We start from the raw sequence: 23,167 nt of genomic DNA, 5'->3' as shown, positions 1-23,167 counted from the left end.
CTTTAATTGGTTTTTGGCGCGAAAGCGTAAGCGATGGATTTAAAGTGACAGAACAGTTATTTTTTAACACACCATAATTATTATGTTATACATATATTATTACTAGAGTTAGTACCCGTCATTGACGGAAAAAGACTTTTAAAAAGTTAAAAAGCTAAAAATAAGCTCACTAGCTTTAATGTAATCAGTGATATTAATATTTCAGGTTGAAGCCCACGTACATGGCCGATTATCTTTTTGTACCGCAAAACTCTGTTGAGTATCTTTTACGACTTGCTTATGCTAGGTTGTACTTCTTTTGCCGTCCAAATGCACTCTCTGTTCAGTAATCAGAGTGAATCACAGATGAGAAAAGAACAAAAAACATTTTGTCCTAAAACGATTTCAGTGCGTTAAAATTCACTTATGCCACTTGAGCGCAGTGTTATTTCAGCAGTGAAAATATTAACAAATCCCAGTAAAAATATTCAGTTTAGCTTTTCTAATTAATATCTGTTTAAATCGAGCAAGTAGCTTATTAGTAGCTTATTTTAAACCCAAATTATGGAATGACCTACCCTGGACTATTCGTGAGGACACATCTCTGAGGGTGTTTAAGTCCTATCTTAAAACTCACATGTTTTTTCTGGCGTTTTAACCAACATGAGATGTTGATTTTATATATTCTGTTTAATTAGATATGTGTGTGATGTTATTTTAATTATGTCTTTTTATATTATTTTATTATTTTGTTATTTTATTATTTATGTGAAGCACTTTGGGGCATTCTTGTTGTGAAAGTGATATACAAAGTTATATCAATAAAGTTGAGTTGAGTTAATGCATGTGCAGGACACTTTCAAAACATGTATCTTAAATTTTAACACCTAACTGCTCATAACTTTACTTTATTTTGATCGTTTTTAGATGCAAAGATATAATTATGTTAATTGTTTTGCTATACAAAATCCCACCTTATGGACTTGTCTCTGAAATGGATTAAACTTGAAAAAAAATTGTATAGAACAGGGGTTATAAATTAAATAAAAATTTTAGGAAGGTCCAGTCAATAAAATTGGACTTAGACCGAAACTTGTTAATATGCTGGGGACTTACCATATATATATATGATGTATATATAAATGTATATATAGATGTATGTATAAAAATATAACAGAAATCAATGCTATTATTATTTGAAGTATCAATGAACATATATTGGGTCATGTTAGTAAAACAAAAAAACAAAGGAAAGGACAAGATAAACAACATATAAAACTATAAAGACAATATTTTAAAAAGAATGGCAATAAAACTGAACAGATAAGCTGAAATGAAATAAGTAGCAACATTAGGTCACACTACTAAACTAGTTACATATTTGAATTATTATGGTAGTCAATATTAATTCAAAATAATGCTGAGAAACGTTATTTTAAATTAATATTGACTACCATAATAATTACTAGCACAAGTTAATGCTGTTACTGATTTTATTCCAGCTTACCTGGTTTGTTTGATTGCCATTCTTTTCATTTGGCTCTGGTAGATCAGGGGAGAAGTGTTGGTCATCATCAGCAGGCACTGGTTCATCATCAGTGACTTGCTGCACTTACAGCCTACACTGATGAGTGGTATATCTTACACTGCATCACGATGATACCCCCTGCAAAAAGTTCATGATATCTCAGAAACAAAAAGGCCAATTTGTCTTTTCCTCATAAAGTGTTTAGGTGAAATTCCACCCATACAAGTGTGATAAATATGCAAAGAAAAAAAAAACAGGAAGGGGCAAATACTGTACCTTTTCATGGCACTGCACATGTAGTCAGATTGTTTCACTGGGATGAAACCATGCCAGGTGGAGTTATAGCACGTTCAAAATCATACTAACTTTACATCGATATGAATAACTTTGAATGATGAAGGATTTTTAACACCCTCGTGACTCAATAAGAGACAAAGCAAAGAATATTTTCTAACAGCCTGTAAATTTAGCAGTATTGTCCTGCATCTTTTGAAATAAATAAATCAAATTTATTTATAAAAAAAAAATCTCCACTTTAATGAGCCAATGTGTTATGATGTGGGATGTGGTGGGCTGCTGGATCTGGTCTCGCTGTCCTTGACCAGGTAGAATTTGTTCATTTGAAGCATTTCACAGCATTTACCTCTAAAGTTTTCTCTTATTTGTGCGTAACTTTCAGCTCCACCTTTTCATTCATGAAAATTATTATTAATTTGCTCAGAGAAATTCGCTGTATCGAGAAAGGATCAATATCTCTCCCTCCGTAAATTAAAAGTGAAGGGGTCAGGCGGGGATGGGGGGTGGGATGAGGGTTTTCAGAAGACGGATGGAATAGACCAAACTAATTAATATTGAGGAGGGGCAATACATCCGCACGCGCGGTAACATAAACACACGCTCTTTGTCGGCGGCACCCGTGCGATCAATGCACTCATCCATATGCGTAGAAAAGAGATGCAATATTATGGTTTCCGTCATTTTTTATATATTTGCGTACTGACTGGGCCTTCCCACATTGGAAAACTTCCGGTGCTCCAGATGGCCAGTCCGCCACTGTTGTCTTGTTTATCAGGAAAGCATCAGGGTCCGGATAGAACTGAAACTTGGTCTGGAACCGGACCGTAATCTGCCATTAATGATGCCTGGTATTGGATGTCACTGCAAATTTCCTTTGAGTGCAACTATGTAGTCCAGCCCATGCTGATCCAACGTGACAATGTTTCACAAAGTAGACATAAAGAATACATTTTTGCTGGTATACACATAAAAATGGAAAAGACAAGATTATTGTTCTAAACCGATAATACAATATTATTATATGCAAAAATAAAAAATGCAAAAAGTTTTTATTTTTTAAATAAAACTTAAATATGTTTCATATGGAAGCTCATTGCATTCACAAAAGAAAAAAAATCACGAGACTTATGTCATAGTTATGACTTAATATCTCATAATTATGACTTACTAACTCATAATTATAAGATATTATCTCATGATTATGAGATCCCGCAGAAAAGAAAGACAGACAGACAGACAAAGTGTGCTGTTTAGAGACAGAGGCAAAGCCCAAACCTCTGCCTGTCTGAGACGCCGGCGAGAGTGAGAGAGAAAGAGGGAGCAGCAGGCATCAGTCCATCGCGCGCACTCAGGTTAAGTACAGTATGAAAGTACAAAAAAAGACACAAACCCTCCTCTCTCTTATAAATCCTCGGTAAGGGCGACTGTTTGTTTAGTTTCCCGAGCACTGTCCGTTCTCACGTAGACGGCGGAGCTCTGTTCATTTTGTGTTTTCAGTTTTAATTTTGTTTCCGTTTAAGTTCCTAATTAATAATCCCCCGCTATCCCCAAACGATAAGGTCTTCCTGTGTGTATCATAAGCACTCCCACAACAATTCCTGTTATATTGATCCCCTCTAAAGGCCTGCGTTAGGGCTCTTATATACATCATAACATTTCGTGGTGCGGCTCTCCATACCGCCCCACGTAACAAAACCAATATGGAATGCTTCATGGATACAAAATCATGCATATAAAATGCATCCAAGCTGGCTTTGTGGTAGAGAATCTTAGAGAATTATCTGGCACCTACTTAAAATTCTGAATCCTCATTTCCGAGCAAAGGATGCAGTAACTTTCGTTTCCGATGTCATGCGCTAAAATGCCCCCTTCCACAAACTGCCTCCCCTTATCTTATAATTATGAGATAGTAGGTCATAATTATGAGATCAGGATCTAGTCATAAGATCTAAGTCATAATTATGAGTTAGTAAGTAATAATTATGAGATAATTCCTGAGATTTCTTTTCTTTTGTGAATGCAATGCGCTTCTGTAGTTACAGTTTACGATCGCAAATCGGTTCAGTTTAGCAAAGGGCTTTATGGGAATCTATTAGTAATGCCTAGTAAGCAAAATCGCGGAGTGACTCGGTGATCAGCTGCATTAGCCTGGAAACATGGCGAACTTCACGGAGGTGAAAACGCCGCAGGAATTTGCGGACTTGTTAAAAAAGGCTGGCAGGTCGGTAAAATTTCTGTGGTTTGGTTAAGGCGCATAAACATTATAACATGATTTTGATGTGATGACTTTGTCAAATTTTTATTATTAAAATAAAATATAATGTTGCTCAGAACAAGCTACTACCGCGCTAAGAGCTAGCATGGGTAAGTCCCTAATGGAACATTATTGCAAAGAGAAGTGCACTATATAGGGTGTGAAATAATGCAGCTTATATCACTAATGTAGTGCACGATAAGTCCAACAGTGGGGTAATTTGAAATCGAGCCTGATTTATCGTTCGGGTGTGCGCCAGAACAACGGTTAATGTTACTGCTAAAGGTTTAATATCTTAGTCAGGTTTTAGATGTATAAAATATACTATAATCTACATCTCACTGTTTAACCATTGAAGGGATTTTAATTATAAGGAACCTGGCTGGTTGCTGTATTTTATTTGTACTGACTGGTTTAGTGACCTGATGAACACACACTGAGTTTCCGCTTCGATATTACATTATTATTATTATTATTATTATTATTATTATTTAGATCTTTTAGACTAAAAATCAAGACATCGTTCATTAATTTTCATCCAGTCTTTTATTTCACTCTCTCTGTTGCTACTTACTGGGCACCTTATTTCCAGTTTAATTTCCGCCTGTATATACAATCATCAACTTTTCCTTGTCCCTACTGCAGTTCTTGATCGTTGCTCACTTGTATAATATGTGAACTGGCTGCTGTAATGATACAATTTAATAAAGTACTCTATCTATTTATCTTCTACACTATCAGCCATAACATTATGACCACCTGCCTAATATTGAGTAAGTTCTCCTTTGGCCACCATCACAGTGATGCACTGTGTGTTCTGGTTTCTATCAGAACCAGCATTAAACTTTTCATTGATTTGATCTACACTAGCACTTCTATTGGATTGGACTACAGTACACGTGCCAGCCTTCGCTCCCCATGTGCATCAGTGAGCCTTGGCTACCCATAACCCTTTTATCAATTTCCACATTTTTCCTTCCTTGGATCATTTTTGATGTGTCCTGATCACTGCAGACCGGGGACATCCGAAAAGTGCTGCAGTTTTGGAGTTGCTCTGACTCAGTCTTCTAGCCATCACAATTTGGTCTTTGTCAAAATCATTTAAATCCTTATGCTTGCACATTTTTTTCCTGCTTCCGATACATCAACGTCAGGAAAAAAGGTTTACTTACTGCCTAATATATTCCACCTTCTATTTCAATGAGATATTAAATATATAGCTACTGTGAAAAGGGCCAACCTGTCATGGCTATAGGGCTGTAGCTATCGAATATTTTAGTAATCGAGTATTCTACCAAAAATTTAATCAAGTAATCGGATAAAATGTGCTTTTGCTAAATTAAACAGTAATATAAAATATATAAGAGAGACAAAGATTAATTGGTTTCCTTTTTAGAAAAAAAACTTTTATTTTTTAAATTCATACAGGATTTTATCAAAAGTAAACATTGTCATTATTCACAACACAAGGAATAGCTTATACCCCTTTCTCACCTATGCGGTTTGACTCGCGGTGAGATGCGGTGTTAGGCACCATGAGCCGCTGCGATTGCCTGCCGATGTTTAAAAAAATTAAACGTATTTAAACATGTTTTTACCGCGGCTTAAACATGTTTTAATTTTTCGTGCAGAAAGATGGAAACGTAATCGCAGCGCCAAAACTTGCGGTGAATCATGATGAACTGTAATTCCGGCCACTGTGCAAAACACATAGGTGAGATTAGCGGTATTACAGTTGCCTGAGCTAAATTAAGTGCATTACAGTGCCATACATTCCTATTTTAAAGCCTTTTCCTCGGATGCAAAAACTGAAAAAAAAAAAAGGTATTTCAAATTACTTTAAGGATCAAAAAAATTAAGCCACACATTGAAATATATAATTATACAAAAACACTAAGGTGTGCAACTAAACTTTCAGAACTAAAAGTTTCTAAATCTACATCTCAGGCATAACATAAGCTTTTACTGACAATTTCTGTCATTTTCTCTTGCTGGTTTCTTCTCTTGGCTCGCTGATAATTTTTTTGCCCTCTTTTATTTTGCAGCTTGCAACATGAGCGCTCCCTCAAATTAATATACAGCTAACTGTTTGCGTCTCCTTCCGCTTTTAGGGTGACGTAAGCGTTTCTTCTTTGTTGGTAGATCTTTGTAAAAGATTTTGTCTCTATCATTTTTTGTAATCGAATTACTTCGAGTTACTCGAGGAATCGTTTCAGCTCTAGATGGCTAAACAACTGGGTCAGAGCAACTTCAAAACTCGCAGTCTGCACTGGTCAGGACATACCCAAAGTGATCCAAGAAAGGAAAACCGGTGAACTGGCAAAAAGGTCATGGGTGGCAATGGCTCACTGATGCACATGGGAAGTGCATCTAATATAATTTGATTTGATTGATATAGGAGTCATTATGGCGATACATGAATTGCAAAATAAAAGAATTGCGATACATCACTGATGTGTGTTTTTTTTTCTTTTCTTTTTTTTCTTCAGCTGTACTCACTTGGATCTTGTTTCGCTACCTATGAGGTTTCTCAATAATTTGCCAACCAGGGATTAATTTAACTGTAAAATAAATTTATTACATGATACTTGAACCTCTAAAAATAACATCTTGGAGAGCTATGGGCTCCATGGATCATGATCTATTTTCAGTGAATGTCATTTTAATGCAAGCATTTTTCCTGTTTGTCATTGTCAGGGGTCTAACAGTCGTTCATTTTCATGCACCATGGGCTCCTCAGTGCTCTCAGATGAACGACGTGATGGAGGAGTTAGCCAAGGAGCACAAACAGACCATGTTCATTAAGGTAAGTGCAGTGCCAGAGTGGAGGTTAGATGTTTGCCCATTTTCTAGGCTCTAAATTACTCCTTTTGTTTAAGCGCCAGCACATTGGTGATTATTGCATCCAGCACTTAATGAACTTTAAATTTCCTTAAAAAAAAAAAAAAAACTATTTAACTACCATACTGCCACACAGTTAATTAGCTACATGCAGACAATGATCAAGAAACTCGCAACGCACAAACCCACTTGTTGTTATTGTTTCAAAGCTAGACCAGCTGAATTAAGCAATGTTTCATGCGGCAAAAAGTTGAAACAAAAAAAACATTATATATATTTTTTAATTATATATTTTGACATTTTGAAACTTGTCATTTTCAACCACCAGTCAGGAAAAAAAATACATCCCTTTTACTTAAATTCCTATTCGTGAACTCAGAATAGTCTTTTCAGTTATGTATGGTGATTCTTTACAGTTCAGATCATTGTACCAAAATAAAATTTGGGTATTTCTTACCTTCAGGTCATAGGTTATGCTGTAAATATGACTATTTACCTGCTATTCATCAGTGTTACATTCATAACCCTGATTATACAGGTCAAATTTTATATATAGGAATATGATTATCACTTATTATGGTTAGATGTCAACTTGCGTGCTAACTTACAGTGAATGTGAAGATACTCAAACATTTTTTTTATTTTTTCCTATTTTATACCTCAAAAGCACAGAGATTAAAAATGTCATTCCAAGCTTGCATAAAAACTTTAATCTCACAGCTACTTTGCAGATTTGATCACAACAAATGCTCAGTGAGCTAAAAGGTTGATTATGTCCCCATAACTAGGCATGAAACGTCCATGTTTCTGTTTAGTATACGTAATACTCAGAAATGTGTGATTTACTATTCTGGTGTCATTCCTTATAAATCCTATACACATTCAAACACATGAGATATTCTACAAACAGAAACCATGGACTGACGCAATGAATATTACATATATTGATTTACTCTCACTTATCTTCTATACCGCTCTATCCTGTATTTAGGGTCGCGGGGGCCTGGAGCCTATCCCAGGAGATTTAGGGCACAAGGCAGGGTACACCCTGGACAGGGTGCCAATCCATCACAGGGCATACACACATACACACACTCACACACCCATTCACACACTATGGGCACTACCTAACCTGCATGTTTTTGGACTGTGGGAGGAAACCGGAGTACCCGGAGGAAACCCACCAAGCACGGGGAGAACATGTCAACTCCATGCACACAGAGACGGGAATCAACCCGGATACTGAAGGTGCAAGGCGACAGTGCTAACCACTACACCACCGTGTCGCTATATATTTTCTTATTTTATATTTTGATTAACTAGGTTAATCATCTAAATTTATTGATCCAGCCTAACAGCAAAAAATATGTATATATATATAAAAAAAGGTAAAGTGTCTTACTTCAGTGAAACTGTGCAGTGAGCTAAGTGGCATGACATGCACTTTGTGACGCTTTACATTTGTGTTACATTCCATGTTCATACTGAAAGGATTAGATGTAGTAAAAGTAATGTCTCCTACTGCACTACCTCATAGTTTGTTGACTGCTTAGAGGTAATGAGCAGACATAGTTCTAGTTCTGCATTTAATTTTGTAGGAGATAGCGTGTAAATGTGTCTGCTTTGTGTCCCATATGACCACTAGAGGGCGACCTTTTCATTTGTCAGAGGTCACCCATCATCCATCACCTCCTAAATAAGCTAGGTTAGTCCAAAAGTTCACCTTCTTCATTATAAGTTGCCTTGGTGTTTTGTCTTGAAGTTATCTAACCTTGATTGCCATGCAGTAAACTTAAATACAGGCAAGTTTTCCAAATGCACACAATAGGCCGTATCCTCAGTGGCTAAGGCTTTGGATTGTTGATTGGAAGGAGTTCAAATCCTAGCAGCATCAATCCACTATAGTTCAGTCCTTAACTAGCAGCTGCTCAGCTGTATCCTGTATCCTCAGTTAGAAGTCAAATAAAACTGTCAGCCAAAGGAAACAATATAAAATTGTCTAGTTTTATGATTAGCATTTTCGTTCTGCTTTGGCAGTTTGTAGTTCAGGTTTGTCAGCTGTTCACACAGCTCCTCATAGAAGAGGTAAAGGCCAGGGGCAGAGAATAACCAGTCATGGCATAACATGGGTCAAAGATTTACAGAGTTCAATATCTGTTGGCTAAATACCACTAATTATTTGGTCAGTAGTGGGTTATATTTCCTTCTCATGCTCTTATTCTTTTAATCTCTTTCCCTTTCTGTAACAATATAACAGAAGACAGAGTAAAATGTAAACAGAGTAAAATGTGTAAAATAAGGACATGACTAAGGATGATGAAAAAGTGCAGTGGTGTGGAAGGAAAATTGGATTTTTTTTTTTACTAGTTTTATCACTTTTTATTTTTTCACAGATGGAGGCTGAAGCAGTGCCCGATGTGTCTGAGAAGTATCAGGTCACCTCAGTCCCCACTTTTCTCTTTTTCAAGGTATGATTTCACTTTTATAGAGGAACACCGAGTACTCAGAGTTTTATAACTCACCCTTGAACTATATGTTCCTCTAGATGGACCCCCAGATGGAGTATTCTCTGTGACCATAAGACTTAATCACTTTCCTTTAAAAAATATTAATAATCCAGATATATAATTTAGGAATAGATCGATAAATGGATACGTGATGGACTTTTCAAACTGTAAAACGTAAACATTTAATGATGTAAGTAATGTATGTGTGTGCAACATAAGTGCCTAAAACTCAATAGAGTTCCATAACCAGTCTAGTTCAAAGTGTTACAGGAAAATAGAACACACTTGTATCACCTCTGTATCTTTTGTAGGATTTGGTACTGATGCCTATATAATCAGTATGTAGATTCATAACACAGATTTCTGTATCCACTTCCGGGTCACTGTGCCTGAGTGTTAGATAGAAATGTTTGAATTCTGGCTTTCTGAAACGGATGAATAAAGAAAAATTGTTTCCCGACTAAGAAAACGAACATGAATGCAAGCCAGAAAGCTCTAATAGTACAAATTCAACTAATCTTTTTAGTAATGTGAGTGTCCATGTTGTTTTCACATTCCTTAAAAACAGAACTCAGGAAATGAGACCATCCGATAAGCTCATGCATGCAGTAATTACACTTGCTCTGACCTGCAACAGGTAGCCCTAGCTCGCTAAGCTAAACCCACTTGATTTAAACTTGTGGCTGTATGTCACTACAAAGGATTCCGATACCGTGACATGCAACAAATGTCTTTCAATAATTGCATGTGAAGGGGGAAACGCGTCAAACATAATGAAACATTGATAATATAATTACACACAGGATGAAGTTAAAAGCTGAGGGATGCACCAGGTTTACCACTTGGCGGATGTCAGACACACGGGGAACCCAAAACCTAGGTGGTTTTGATTTTATAGCTGATCAGTTATATATATATATTAGTGCTGTCAATCGATTAAAAAAAAAAAACTAATTAATCGCACAATTTTTTGCAATAAATCGCGATTAATCACAATTAAAAGACTGAAACTTTTTGGATATTTAAATGTAAATAATTAATGTAAACTCAAGACAATGAAACTATTTAAATTCAAATATGATTGTTTATTGGAATTTTTGTTTAACTTGTAACACAGATTTTCTCATGTAAACAACATACCTGCAATAAACCATCAATATTCTCCAAATTAACTGTTGGCTTGAAAGCCATATTTATTACAGAAATAAAAACACAGGTATGTGCCATTTGTGTCATTTGAATTTCAAAACAATCAATGCAATTTACATTGGCGAGGCCCTGTAGAGATTGCAGAGTTTTATACTGAAACCTTCCGTCTAAAAGTCCTTCCTTGGTCTTATCCATACTTCTTTGCACGTTGAACACACGTCGGCCACAACAGGAAATAAAAAAAACTGCAACCGCGTTAATTGCGTTAATTTTTTTTAATGCATTAAATATTTCAAATTAATCGCATGCGTTAACGCACTAATTTTGACAGCACTAATATATATATATATATATATATATATATATATATATATATATATACACATGATACTGTATGCTAAATATATTCACTGTTATCCAGGCAATGATGTGAGGATAAGGACAGAAGATATTGTAAAAAGGTTAACATGCTTAGTTTTAATCTTAGCTGCAGAATTGTAGCTTAATCTAAGTTTAATTTAAAGATCTTTAGGCCGAATTTAAGCCCATAGAGTGCAAGGAGTCTGAATCTGCAAGCTGAATAATCAGTATCCAGATTAATGTAGATGTCTAAACATATAGCCTGCTTAAAGCTTTTTTAAAAATACATTTTACATGCATTGTTCCTTTGAACCTCCAGGTTTCTGCTTTCTATACTGCACATGGTTCTGTAGAAGCTGTGCCTTCGTACCTAACTATATGTGTGATGTTAGATGTTTTTGAGTTTATCCTGGGAAAAAAAAACTGTTAAGAAATTACCGTGATGTAATGAACGTAGCGATACGGTTTGGGTTCGCTTTTACTTGTCCCTTGGTGATGTGAAAGCTTGGAGTCAGCGGCATCATAAAAGAGTTTTAACAGATGTGCTTTTAGAGCTAAAGAGCCTCGTGGTGATGGGATGAGTAATCTAAACAATCGGTGGTTAACCCTCTCACTCCCCTTTCGGTTGCTGGCACAGAAAAAGGAATCAGAACAATCTCTCTCTTTACTTCTCTGCTTCTGTTGCACAATCTAAACTAGCAGGCTAGCACTGCGAAAAATTAATGATGTGTTCTCCCCGTGTGTGGTGTCTTTCCGTTTGTTTGTTTATTCATTTTTGAATGGGCCTCAGGGTGGCGAGAAGATTGACAGGCTGGATGGCGCACATGCCCCTGAGCTGACCAATAAGGTGCAGCGGTTGGCGTCCAGCGGGGGCGGGCCTGCAGGGCATGGGGACGCCCCTAAGGAGGAGCTTAACGAGAGACTCAAGAAACTAATCAACGCTGCACCCTGCATGCTGTTCATGAAGGGAACTCCCCAGGAACCCCGCTGCGGTAAAGACAGACACAAACACACTCGCACACAAACATAGAGGAAAGTACAGTTATAATACAGTGTATATGAAAGTAAAGTACAGATACATGCAGTGTGTATAATACAGTGTAGCATTGGTCTTCAAACTTTAAACATTTTGCCCCCGAGTACAGATTATTTGTATGTCTGAATTCTCTGCATAAACCCTGCTCAGAGCAATAGACTTTAGATTTATACTTATGATTAGTAAAAGTGAATTCTTTGTTCAATTTGATTTCTGTAAGGATTTATAATGATAATAATAACAACAAATAATAATGAATACAGCTGTACGGTGTTGTAGTGGTTAGCATTGTGACCTTACACTTCCAGGGTAGAGGGTTTGATCCCCGCTCTTAAAATCTGTGTGCATGGAGTTTGTATTTTCTCCCTGTGTTTGGTGGGTTTCCTCCCACAGTCTTAAGACAAGCAGATTAGGCTAATTGGTGTTTCCAAATTGCCTATATTGTGTTTTTGTAATGTATACGAAGTAATGAATTAAAAAGTTGATAAAATCTTGTAATAGTCTGTGTAAGATAAATCTTACAAATGATCTTTGACAGCCTTCTCATGTGTATGTCTAGGTTTTGTAGGTTTTGTAGTTTAAAAAAAACACTTGTGTTTTTTTTAATCTAACCTTGATGTTACCGCATCTATTTGAACTGCTCGCTCACACACCTTTGGGGGCGGAGTAACATACTCGGAGGATCATATCAGATATCAGCTGTCATTTTTATGAAATAAGCTACGTAAGGTAACATTGTCCTTTTCATTACAAGACGCTTGTGGATTTTTTTTTAATCTAACCTTGATTGCCATGCAGGAAACGTAAGTTATCAGAAGTACAATTATTTATTTGTGTTTGGAGGCTACTCGCGCCTATGCCCGTATGCTGCCATTACCTGCAAATTGAGTGTGCGGTCAACTTGTTGCCGATTCTCACGCTGCTCCAATGTTTGGTAGATATATTATTACTTCACAGTATGACAATAATAAACTTGATGATGACGCTGCCTAGGGTTACACACCAGCTACGGCGTCTGGCCAAACAAAATTTTTAATTTGTGTGTGTGTGTGTATGTATATATATATATATATATATATATATATATATATATATATATATACAGCATATGGTCTATATGATATATGATTTTTAATTATCATAATCATTTGTTTTTGTGAATGTCTTGTAGATGTACATTAATCATATGTGGCTACAATGCGAACGAGCAATGTCAACTACAAGGTAGAACCCTGGAAAATATCGGAATGCAGAAGTTCAGAAGAGATTTAATTATTTATTTACAGAATAGTGTACATACAGTACATGCCATGATACAGTTAAATTAGTTGCTAAAATCTGTGAATTTATATTCATACCAGCTGTATGTGTGGAAACTATATGTGTATGTGTGTGTGTGTGTGTGTGATGTTTATTTACAAAGTTCAAAGTTTTACCACAAGTCTGTTAGTTTTTTTTTTTTTTTTATCTCTATAGCTCTTTTATCTAATAAAATTCAAAAATACATATTTCATAATGGACTGAGGCACTTTTGAAGAATTACCATGTGAGACGTGGAAGCAGTCGGGTGCAGAATGCACAGGTCTGCTGTACTCGTTGTCTTTCGGAGACAATCTAAGAACCATTTAGCTTGTTGGCTCTGAAGCAGTAGTTTCACTCTTTCATCTGCTGCCAGTTCCTCCAGCTCCGCTTTATATGAAAAGCATCTGCTGCATTTATTTGTGTGTGACATCCAAAGCGGAACCTGTTGCTCAGCACGGCCATGTTATTTAATGCCGGTCCAGGTGTCAATAGGTGGGTCAGAGTCGGAGGAATTTATAATGCTGTAAGTGATTGAAGTTTTCTCTCGCTTGGCCGTTATCCAAAAGTGCGGAAGGTTTCACAGCGAAGCGTGACGCCTTTTGAGACCGTTTTGTAGTGTTTTCAACCCGAGTGTGCTTTTACGAGCATGTTCATCACATACAGCGAGAGCTAACCGTCAAAGATCTCAGCAAACGCTCTTGAAAAATGTCTTCCCACTTTGAATTATAAGGTTACCTGCTTCTGTGTTGGGCTCGTCTTTATAAATACCCTGTCCTTGTGTTTGCATGCTAGCATGGTTGCGCTGGTAGGCAGAAGAGAGACTTTATTGTTGCTCTGTTCCCGGAGCTGAGTCGGGCCTAGCGAGCGTTTCTCTTTCCCTACAGGGATGAAAGAGAGTGGGGAAAGGACCTGTGCAATCAATCCAGCGTGTCTGCTCGAGCTAGCCTAGAGCCAGAGAAGGCAGCTGGACCGCGTGTTTGCCTGCTCTAATAGAAACAATTAATATAGTGCCAACTGCATGAGCGTTAGTGAGCCGCCTGCAGCTGGTTTATAATGAATTCCCTTGTGAGCGTGAAGAACTCCGAATAGGTATTCCACTGCAGGGCTTTACATGGACCTCGCATATCACCTTAGATACACGACTCTCTCATGTTTTCTCCCATTTTTATTTTTTTTTTACACTTGCTTTTCGTCCTTTCTTTTATTCTTTCTGCTTGTATCCATTTCTAATGCTTCTTTCATTTCTCTCATCTCTTTAATTCTATCTCCTTCATCTCTCTGCCATAAACATAATCTTTCACTTTTATTTATAAGACAAAGCGGTGATTGCTTTAGCTCTTTCTTACATCACTGACTGTATGCGCTTGCTTTTGGAGAGTTTGTATATTGACGCGTTTCTAAAATTATTATCAGAAGTCCTGTGCCTGGGGTAAAATGCATATTTGTTGTCTTTTGAGATTAATCTCAATAATGTGGAATTTATTTTAACATTCGTGTCATCACAGCACTTTTGCACTTCTGAGCTTGCCAGGATGTCACCTAGTGTTTGTCTACTGCTTTAAGGTGATGTCAGGTTCATCCCAGATCAGCTCACTATAAACCTAAGGCTAAATCAGACTCCTAATCGGCTACTGATAAAATAACAGAGGACAGGATTATTATGCTGTGTTGGATGGTGATTGAAATTCATCTACTTCATTGTGACTGCTCCATTTCACTGAAGGAAGCATTGAGGAAGCATAAAAGTAGGATTAGGCTTTAAAGCTTTAGACTCATTGGCCTAGGGTTACTGAGGTAATTAACTCTGATGAGTAACTTGTTAAGAATATTAAATGTCCAGGATCTGCATTGATGCATTTACTTTAATTCAATATGTTTGAGACAAGATGACAATATGAAAGTTAGTCATTTCAGATAAAAATGCAGTTGTAGCTAAATGATAAATGTTTCTTCAAATTTAACAGTAGTCTGTATCAAGCTTGATGAATCATACCATGTCACTTTAAACAGAAAAAAAATAGTGTTTGAAATAAGCAAATGTTAAACTGTGTGTGCATTCTGTTTTTTTTTTTTTTGCAGGCTTCAGCAGGCAGATTGTGCAGATTTTCAAGGACCACAGCATTCAGTACAGCAGCTTTGATATCCTGTCTGATGAGGAGGTACGGCAGGGGCTGAAGACGTACTCCAACTGGCCCACTTATCCTCAGGTGTATGTTAAAGGAGAGCTGATCGGAGGGCTCGACATCATCAAGGTGAGACAGGCCGGCTAGTGAGAATTCTATAAAGGAAAAAAATTAAATAAAATTGCCTCTTGAGACTTGAATGTCTTTATCTGAGGACATGACATTTTCTTCTTCAAATTGCATTGCCTGTATATCTTCATATATGAGGACCGCGGGGTGTTATTCTTTTGACAAACTTGTTTTTCTTTGAAGGCATTAAGTTAATAGTTATTTGGTGCTAAGGAATTAAAATAGTGAGAAATTACAATGTTTGCATCAGTAGAGTCTGAATTTTTCTGATCATAGAACATATATAACAACATTCTGTTCCAATTTTAAAGCATCACTTTAATTGCAAAACATTGTTTTTGTCATAAATTGTATGGGCTAGAGACCTAAAGTGCACCTTTAAAATATATATACATTTAATAAGTGAATATTTACACTGTAACTAGATTTAAATATTATATATATATTTTTGAAAAACCAGGAATTAGATAACTGGGAAATATATCTGTAGTATTTTTTTTTAACTGCGAGATTTAAAAAATTGCTTATTTTTAAGCAATTTAAGATTGCTGCAGTTATACTCAGTTTTTTACTTCAGGCTTCTCATGCGTTGACCCAGTGAAAAGAGAGCAGTGGATTAGCTAACACAGCAGCTTACTCAGGTTTTGTCTTTGACATTTACTTCCACTCACTGAGAGAGTTTCTGTAACCCTTCCTCGTTAAGAAGCACTTAACCTCTATTGAATCAAAAAAATAAATTCTGCAGGATGCCACTAAGAGGTGTGTTTTTCTAAGTGTGTGCGTCAGTGTGAAGCCCAGTTTAAAATTTAATTACGTGTCTAATTTAGGAGCTGGCTGAATCAGGCGAGCTTGAAAATACCTTTCCCAAATCTGTCTCGCTGGAACAGAGGTAATGCTCACACACACACACACACACACACACACACGTGCACACTGTTACACACACACAGTAATGTAAGATGAAAAAAGATTTTATTTTTTTTCAACAGGCTGAAGTCTCTCATCAACAAATCCACTGTCATGCTCTTTATGAAAGGAAACAAAGAGGTAAGGAAAGCTAAACCTGCTTATGTCTCTTAACAAATTCATGTGTTTGCTATTATTTGGGGTACATTGATTAATGCCCGAGTAGCTTTTATATGCCATAAATATCAGATTTTTCTTTTTACATTATTGATGATTTTTTTAATAAAGGGAGAGAAGCATGATGTGCTACATTAATTGTCAGCTGATCTAGTTGACCGTATACTGTACATGCACAGTGGGCCAACAATTTTTCATTTATTTATTTTTATTATTTATATTATTTTTATTTTAGTATTTATTTAGTATTCATTTATTTATTCATAGATAGGGCAGTCACATTTTAGATTAAAGGAATGAAAAAGTTTTACTCTTTAGTTGAGCACAGGCTACTCAATTGATTTTAGTTTCTTTATAATCTACATAAAATTATAAGAAAATGGAATATGCTGCTTATCTTGCCTTCCAATAAATAAAAAATGTTTAATTTGTAATTCTTTCTTTTATCATAATTGTATAAAAACATATATATTTTTTTACAGCTATGAACAACAAATAAATAAACAGTAGTATATAATAAATAAAAGACATTAAATTGAACATCCCAATAGCGCACATGCAAGAATCGATGATAGGCTCCCAAAACCCTGATCAGACCACCTCATATAGGGTGGCCCAAAAATCTGGATTCTTAAGCAAAGATTTATGGATCACAGCAAATGCTCCAATTCACAGCATTTGATCTTGTGTATACACTGAGTACAAGATTATTGAACATTTCTTATTACATAAGAAATTATGTTACATGCAGGGATGATTTCCTTCTTTAGTGTATCAGTTGCCTGATTCTGATTCTGCTGACCTCAGATGACCATGGAGGTAACCAAGAGGTTTTGGTTAGGTCTGGTTCTGTTCAGTCTTTTATTGTTAGTCTTAAAGTCATTTTGTGTCTGAAATAAAAAAGTTAAATATTAAATTAGTTAAATATTAAATTAAATAAAATATTTAATGAGGAAAAATGTCCATTCATCCAGATGTTTGGTCTGCCTTGTATAAATCTGTCACAGAGGCCATTTGTAATTGTGTCTTTTTATTCTACATGGAATTAAAAAGTAAAATAACTGCAGATTCTTTTGCATCGGCAGCTCACTTTTCTTTGTCACTTTTCCAAGTGGCTGATGTATGAACAGAATTCTAATCTATCTATATATATATATACCTATATATATATATATTTTTTTTTTTTCTTTTTTCTTGTCTGTGATATAGTACAACCCTATATATTTATTGAAGACAGACCTTGTAGTAAAATATTCTGGGTCAATAGTTCAGGAATTTTGGATTTTAAAGAATTTTAGTGAAACTGGATCAGTAACCTCAGTGACATAACACAATTTATTAGAACAAACGCTAGCAAATAAATAGAAAATAACATTAATCAATTCTGTACTGGGTTTTCATTCAAGCAATTTAAATGACAGGTAAGGCAGAAAGAGCTGAGAGGCCTGAAAGAATTATTGGTGCCCTTAAGGAATATTTTAAATGAATGAAAACAAATTGTCACTATTTTTCATTTGCTCAGACTGCAAGCAGTGAGAAGCACCGACTGTAAAAATGTAGTGGTGGATCAGTGATTCTTTGGGGCTGTTTTGAGGCAGGTGGATCAGGGGCTCTTGTGAAGATTGATGACATTGTGAAGTCTGCTAAGTACCATATTATTTCAGTTCCAAATAATATGCCAGTGCCAGGAGGCGGTATAGGCTTGGCCATAAAGCTTTCAGCAAAACAGTGAGCCAAAGAGACACAAAAAGGGGTTGAAGAAGTACAAAATTAGAGTTTGGCAGTGACCTTTTCAATCTCTGGATGAGAACCAGGCCTTACGGTTCTAGACTGAACTTTTAATTTAAGCTTCTAACCACCACCTCTGAAATCACCTCTGGCGCCATGTCAGTGGAAAACAAGTAGCAAACATCCTCCCCAGAAGATGGATGACATCATGTGCCAGTGCAATAGTTTGAGGTTTTCTCTCTCTTTTTCTTTTTCTCTCTTTCTTTGTATGTATCACGAATCTTCGTATGTATTTTCTCCTGTAAAATAACTTAACGAGAAGACCGTAAAGAAGACATTAACATACATTTAGGAAGGTTGTCTGAAAAACAGGGCAGCACAGAAAATCGATGTCGGACGAGCACTGAAGTTCCTCATCTCTAATAGGGGAGAAAAAAAATCACTGAGACCACTCACCTCTCACTTCATATCGTTATTGATTTCTGCAGCTCCCACATGAAAGCAGTTCTTTCAAGGAGTTTTAAACTGGCCCTCTGGAGACATCGTTTTCTCTCAGTCTGTCTGTCTCTTACCGTCATCTTGCTCCTTATTCCTTTTCCTTTTTTTTCCCTTCTTGAGTATCACCATTCTCTAGTGGTGAAAATAGCAGAATCTAAAGACTAGATTTTACAGTCTGTACATTTCAAAGTTGAAAATGAAAGCCAGTTATGGTACGAAACCTGCTCTCTCTCTCACTCACTCGCGCACACACTCGCGCACACACTCGCGCACACACTCGCGCGCACACACACACACACACACACACACACACACACACACACACACACACACACACACACACACACACACACATTTTTGACAGATTTTAGCAGTAGAGTGTCCTCTTCAGGGAGAGTTTGCAAATTAAATGCCTGCTTCCTCTAATTGCACTTTCACTTTTTTCTTGTATTTGTGTTCCTTTCCTAATATGTTCATGAATGTTTAGGAAGCCAAATGTGGATTCAGTCGTCAAATACTTGAAATACTGAATGGTGTTGGGTAAGCCTTTTTTTTTTTTTTTTTTTTTAACATCTTTATTCTAATATTTCTTGACACCATACATTGCTAATGCATTAAGAAAGTCACATAAATATTGATTTCTGTCATCAGCATGAGTGATTTATACAGTTTTTATTATTAATTACAGGGTTGAATACGACACATTTAATATTCTTCTGGATGAAGAGGTAATGTAGTGTTTTGTACTAATTTGACATGCAACATGCTGTGTTTGACTTACGGAAGTCAAAAATGCAGCTTGGGCTCCAAACACATTTTTGTGTCTATGGGTGTGGGTGGGGACAGGGGACTTAATCTTTTTCCAGTCAAAAGTTTGGACCAACCTTCTAATCCCATGGTGTTTCCTGATTTTCCTGTATTTCTTTTTACACTGTAAAACAATGCTGAAGGCATCCAAAATATGTAATAATCTCCTCTGAACAGTTGATATTAGGTTGTGTCTGATACTTTTGCTCTGTAAACCTTTCATACGGCTCTAATCTGATGTGCTGCTTGTTAATTGCTGATTTTTGAGGCTGGTAATATTAAATGAACTTCTCCTCTGCAGCAGATGCAAGCTTGGTCTCAATGAGAGCCAGTTTCATCGTGGTGCTTAATGGGTTTTGCAAATACACCTGGCAATGTTTTTGCAAGATCTATTCCAGACCTCAGTGTCTCAAAATAACAAATGAGAGTTGTTTTTGTTGTTACTTAATGACCTAATTCCGTGTGTCATTTTATAGTTTTGAAAAAAAAAATAATAATCCAGTGTTATTCTGGAAATAAGTAAGAAATAAATTAAAACTTGTGTCCAAACTTTTGACCGCTCATTGTTTGCTTCTTTTGTTAGCCAGCTAACTGTGCTGAGTGATTTTATTTGTCTGTTCAAAACTGTGCAGTCAGCGTACACATATTTAACAAGCTAACATGTCAGTATGTTTACTGTTGATTGTGTGAGCAGACATGTTGATTTAGGGGGCATTTATTTAAGTAATTTCTAATTTAGTCATACTCAGCATTACATCTAATCAGGAGATGAAAAAACTATTAATAACCAGAAGTCAGGCTGTTTTCTTATAGTACTGTAATTCCAATGTAACCTTATTGTTTGTTGTGTGTCTGCAGGTTAGACAGGGTCTAAAGACATATTCCAACTGGCCAACATACCCACAGATCTACGTAAAAGGAGAGCTCATCGGAGGCCTAGATATCATCAAGGTATCTAAGCACAGACTACACTGTCTACACCTACACCAAAATTTTATTTATTTTAGGGATAGCTCAATGGTTTAGGCATTGAACTAGGGTTTGGGAGGTCCCAGGTTCAAATTCCACGACCACCAAGTTGTTGGGCCCTTGAGCAAGGCCCTTAACCCTCAACTTTCAGATGTATAACGAGATAAAAATTTAGGTCGCTCTGGATAAGGACGTCTGCCAAATGACTTAATGTAAAGAACTTAAGGTTTTGGGTTACTGATCAGGGGTTCAAACACTGCTGAGCTGCCAGGGTTGGGCACTTGAGTAAGTACTTTAACCCTTTCCACTCCGGGCAAGCTGGAGCATGTGCTATGACAAGCTGGGTACTGTAATGTACTGTATACTTGACCACTAAAGCCCGCTGCTTTGTTCTCATGTAAAAAAAAGAAAAAAAAATCTGGCTGCAGTATCACTGTGTATCCATAAGAGGGCACACAAATTCCACATATAAACAGTTTTAACGCAGTAAAGCATAGGCAGTGTAGGAGTTAGGTTGATGACCCAATAAAGTTTGGCCAGATTTTAATGCACTACAGTTTGACATGCAGTGTGAGGATGTATCACACTTAATTAATGTCCAAGTAGAGAGCTGCCATAACATCAGATGGCAGCTCAATCCTATCGCATTAATCGGGCTACAATAACATCAGATGAAATTCTGACAGTATGTGGAGACTTGTAAACTCATTTAACATTAACAAAAAAGTAGTCAACCCGTAGCTAACGTCCAGTTGCTTCTATAACGTGCACAATCTATATGTGGTCCACAGCTTCCCATTGTGTGCTGTAAATAATTTGTTAAATTGGTGCATTATAATAATTAGCATGCTGCTTCTTTTTTAAACAGTTCTGGATAGTGGATTTTGTTTCACATACATCTCTTCAATGTGAATATTTTACATTTTAAATGTTTGCACACAATTGTGTTGGTTTGTCAGTTTCTCGTATAAATAGTAGGATTTGGCTGTACATACAGTGATTTAAACATTGTATTATCACCTCTTGTCTTGATTATTGTAACTCATTATACTTGGGTCTTCCTCGGTCATCTATTGCACGTTTACAGTTGGTACAAAATGCTGCTGCAAGGCTGTTGACCAGGGCAAAGAAAACTGATCATGTTACACTAATTTTAGCTTCTCTGCATTGGCTTCCTGTCTATTTTAGAATTCAATTTAAAATGTTGTTGTTTGTTTTTAAAGCTCTTAATGGTCAAGCCCCTTCTTATCTCACAGATATACTTACTCCTTTTTCATCTTCCAGATCTTTAAGATCTTCTGACAGGGCTTTTTTAGTTGTCCCTCGATCACGATTAAAAACAAAGGGTGATAGGGCTTTTTCAGTCGCCGCCCCCCGTCTTTGGAATAAATTGCCATTGGACATCCGTCTTGCTCCATCTATTACAATTTTTAAAACAATGTTGAAAACACACCTTTACTCCCAGGCTTTCTGATTGGATTTTATTTATGTTTTACTGTCTTATTGTTTTATTATTTTTTGTTTTATTTGTTTGTTTTATGTTTTTATCTCTTGATTTTGTTAAGCACTTTGGTCAGCTTGCTGAGGGAAATGTGCTATATAAATAAACTTTACTTACTTACTTACTTACTATTAGTTATTACCAGGGAACAGCATTTATAAAATTGTTCAGTGTAATCCAGGTTTAAATTGTTCAGTGTATTTCAAGCTTTTAGTATCCTTTCTATTGTCTTCTTATTTTTCATATTTACAGTTGTCTATAAATTTAGTTCACACATTGTAAATGCAGTCCATCTCACCATAAAGCTGACATGCTGACTGAACAGGTTGTAAGTCCTTCAGAATTGCAGTAACACAAGTAGAGACTGGAAATTAGTTTGAATAAATCTGATCTATGATGTGTTTTGTCAGGAGCTGAAAGAGAACGGTGAGCTGGAATCAGTGCTGCGAGGGGTAAATTAGGAGGAGATGGGAACAAGTTACACTGAAGTCTTCACTGCTGTCTATCCAGACTACATTCTAAAGGTCGCAGGAAGCAGAACAGCAATATTTAAAGCAAATCTCATCTTTAAGATGATCATTGGATTAACATAGCTGTATTAATAGCTAATGCCTGTTGGCAAAACGTGTCAAGAAGTCCAATAAAGCTGACATCTCAATCAAATAAAGCTGTAATTGCTTAATTTTTATTACAAATCTCTATTTTATTTCTAAAACTAGGCTTGAGGTATGTCTTTATTATGGAAAGTGTGTTTAATGCTTTATAATAAAAAGGGTCTGTGTGTTTGTAATCACAAAACCTTCACAAGTTTCTTAGTATTCATGCTGCAAACACGACGAGCTAGTCTGATGAGATGTGACTGCACCTCTCTCACCTGTTCAGATTGCAGCCAGCTTCAGCCGCTATTATGAATAAACAAATCATAAATATTTATTAGCAGGCAACTGGGAGGCCGACTCTCACCTTGTCTGGCTGTGAGCCACGAGCACGGAGCAGCAGTTAGCCTCTTGCTCTTACACACACACTTGCACCTGTGCTACGTTCAGTAATTACTGCACTCACGCTGATGACCCTTT

General features: G+C 36.5%; 1 protein-coding gene across 1 annotated transcript; it reads left to right on the top strand.

Annotated features, from left to right (window-relative positions):
• The first annotated feature begins 3,925 nt into the window (after positions 1-3,925).
• Positions 3,926-22,786, top strand: glrx3 (glutaredoxin 3). The gene is made up of 11 exons (XM_053512144.1): positions 3,926-4,025; positions 6,756-6,864; positions 9,293-9,367; positions 11,706-11,907; positions 15,333-15,505; positions 16,333-16,394; positions 16,495-16,552; positions 19,302-19,354; positions 19,503-19,542; positions 20,480-20,572; positions 22,502-22,786. Exons 1-11 carry the CDS (start codon positions 3,961-3,963, stop codon positions 22,550-22,552), a joined length of 981 nt encoding a protein of 326 aa, XP_053368119.1. The 5' UTR covers positions 3,926-3,960; the 3' UTR covers positions 22,553-22,786.
• Positions 22,787-23,167: the final 381 nt, after the last annotated feature.

This window comes from Clarias gariepinus, chromosome 14, assembly GCF_024256425.1.
Source record: "Clarias gariepinus isolate MV-2021 ecotype Netherlands chromosome 14, CGAR_prim_01v2, whole genome shotgun sequence".
Lineage (NCBI taxonomy): Eukaryota > Metazoa > Chordata > Actinopteri > Siluriformes > Clariidae > Clarias > Clarias gariepinus.
The sequence above is the reverse complement of the archived record's forward strand: the minus strand, read 5'-3'. Positions and strand labels throughout refer to the sequence as shown.

Coding starts and splice junctions, on each gene's coding strand:
- glrx3 (XM_053512144.1), top strand. CDS start 3,961: ATGGCGAACTTCACGGAGGTGAAAACGCCGCAGGAATTTGCGGACTTG. Junction 9,368..11,705: donor CCACTTTTCTCTTTTTCAAG/GTATGATTTCAC, acceptor AATGGGCCTCAG/GGTGGCGAGAAGATTGACAG. Junction 16,395..16,494: donor TCTGTCTCGCTGGAACAGAG/GTAATGCTCACA, acceptor TTTTTTCAACAG/GCTGAAGTCTCTCATCAACA.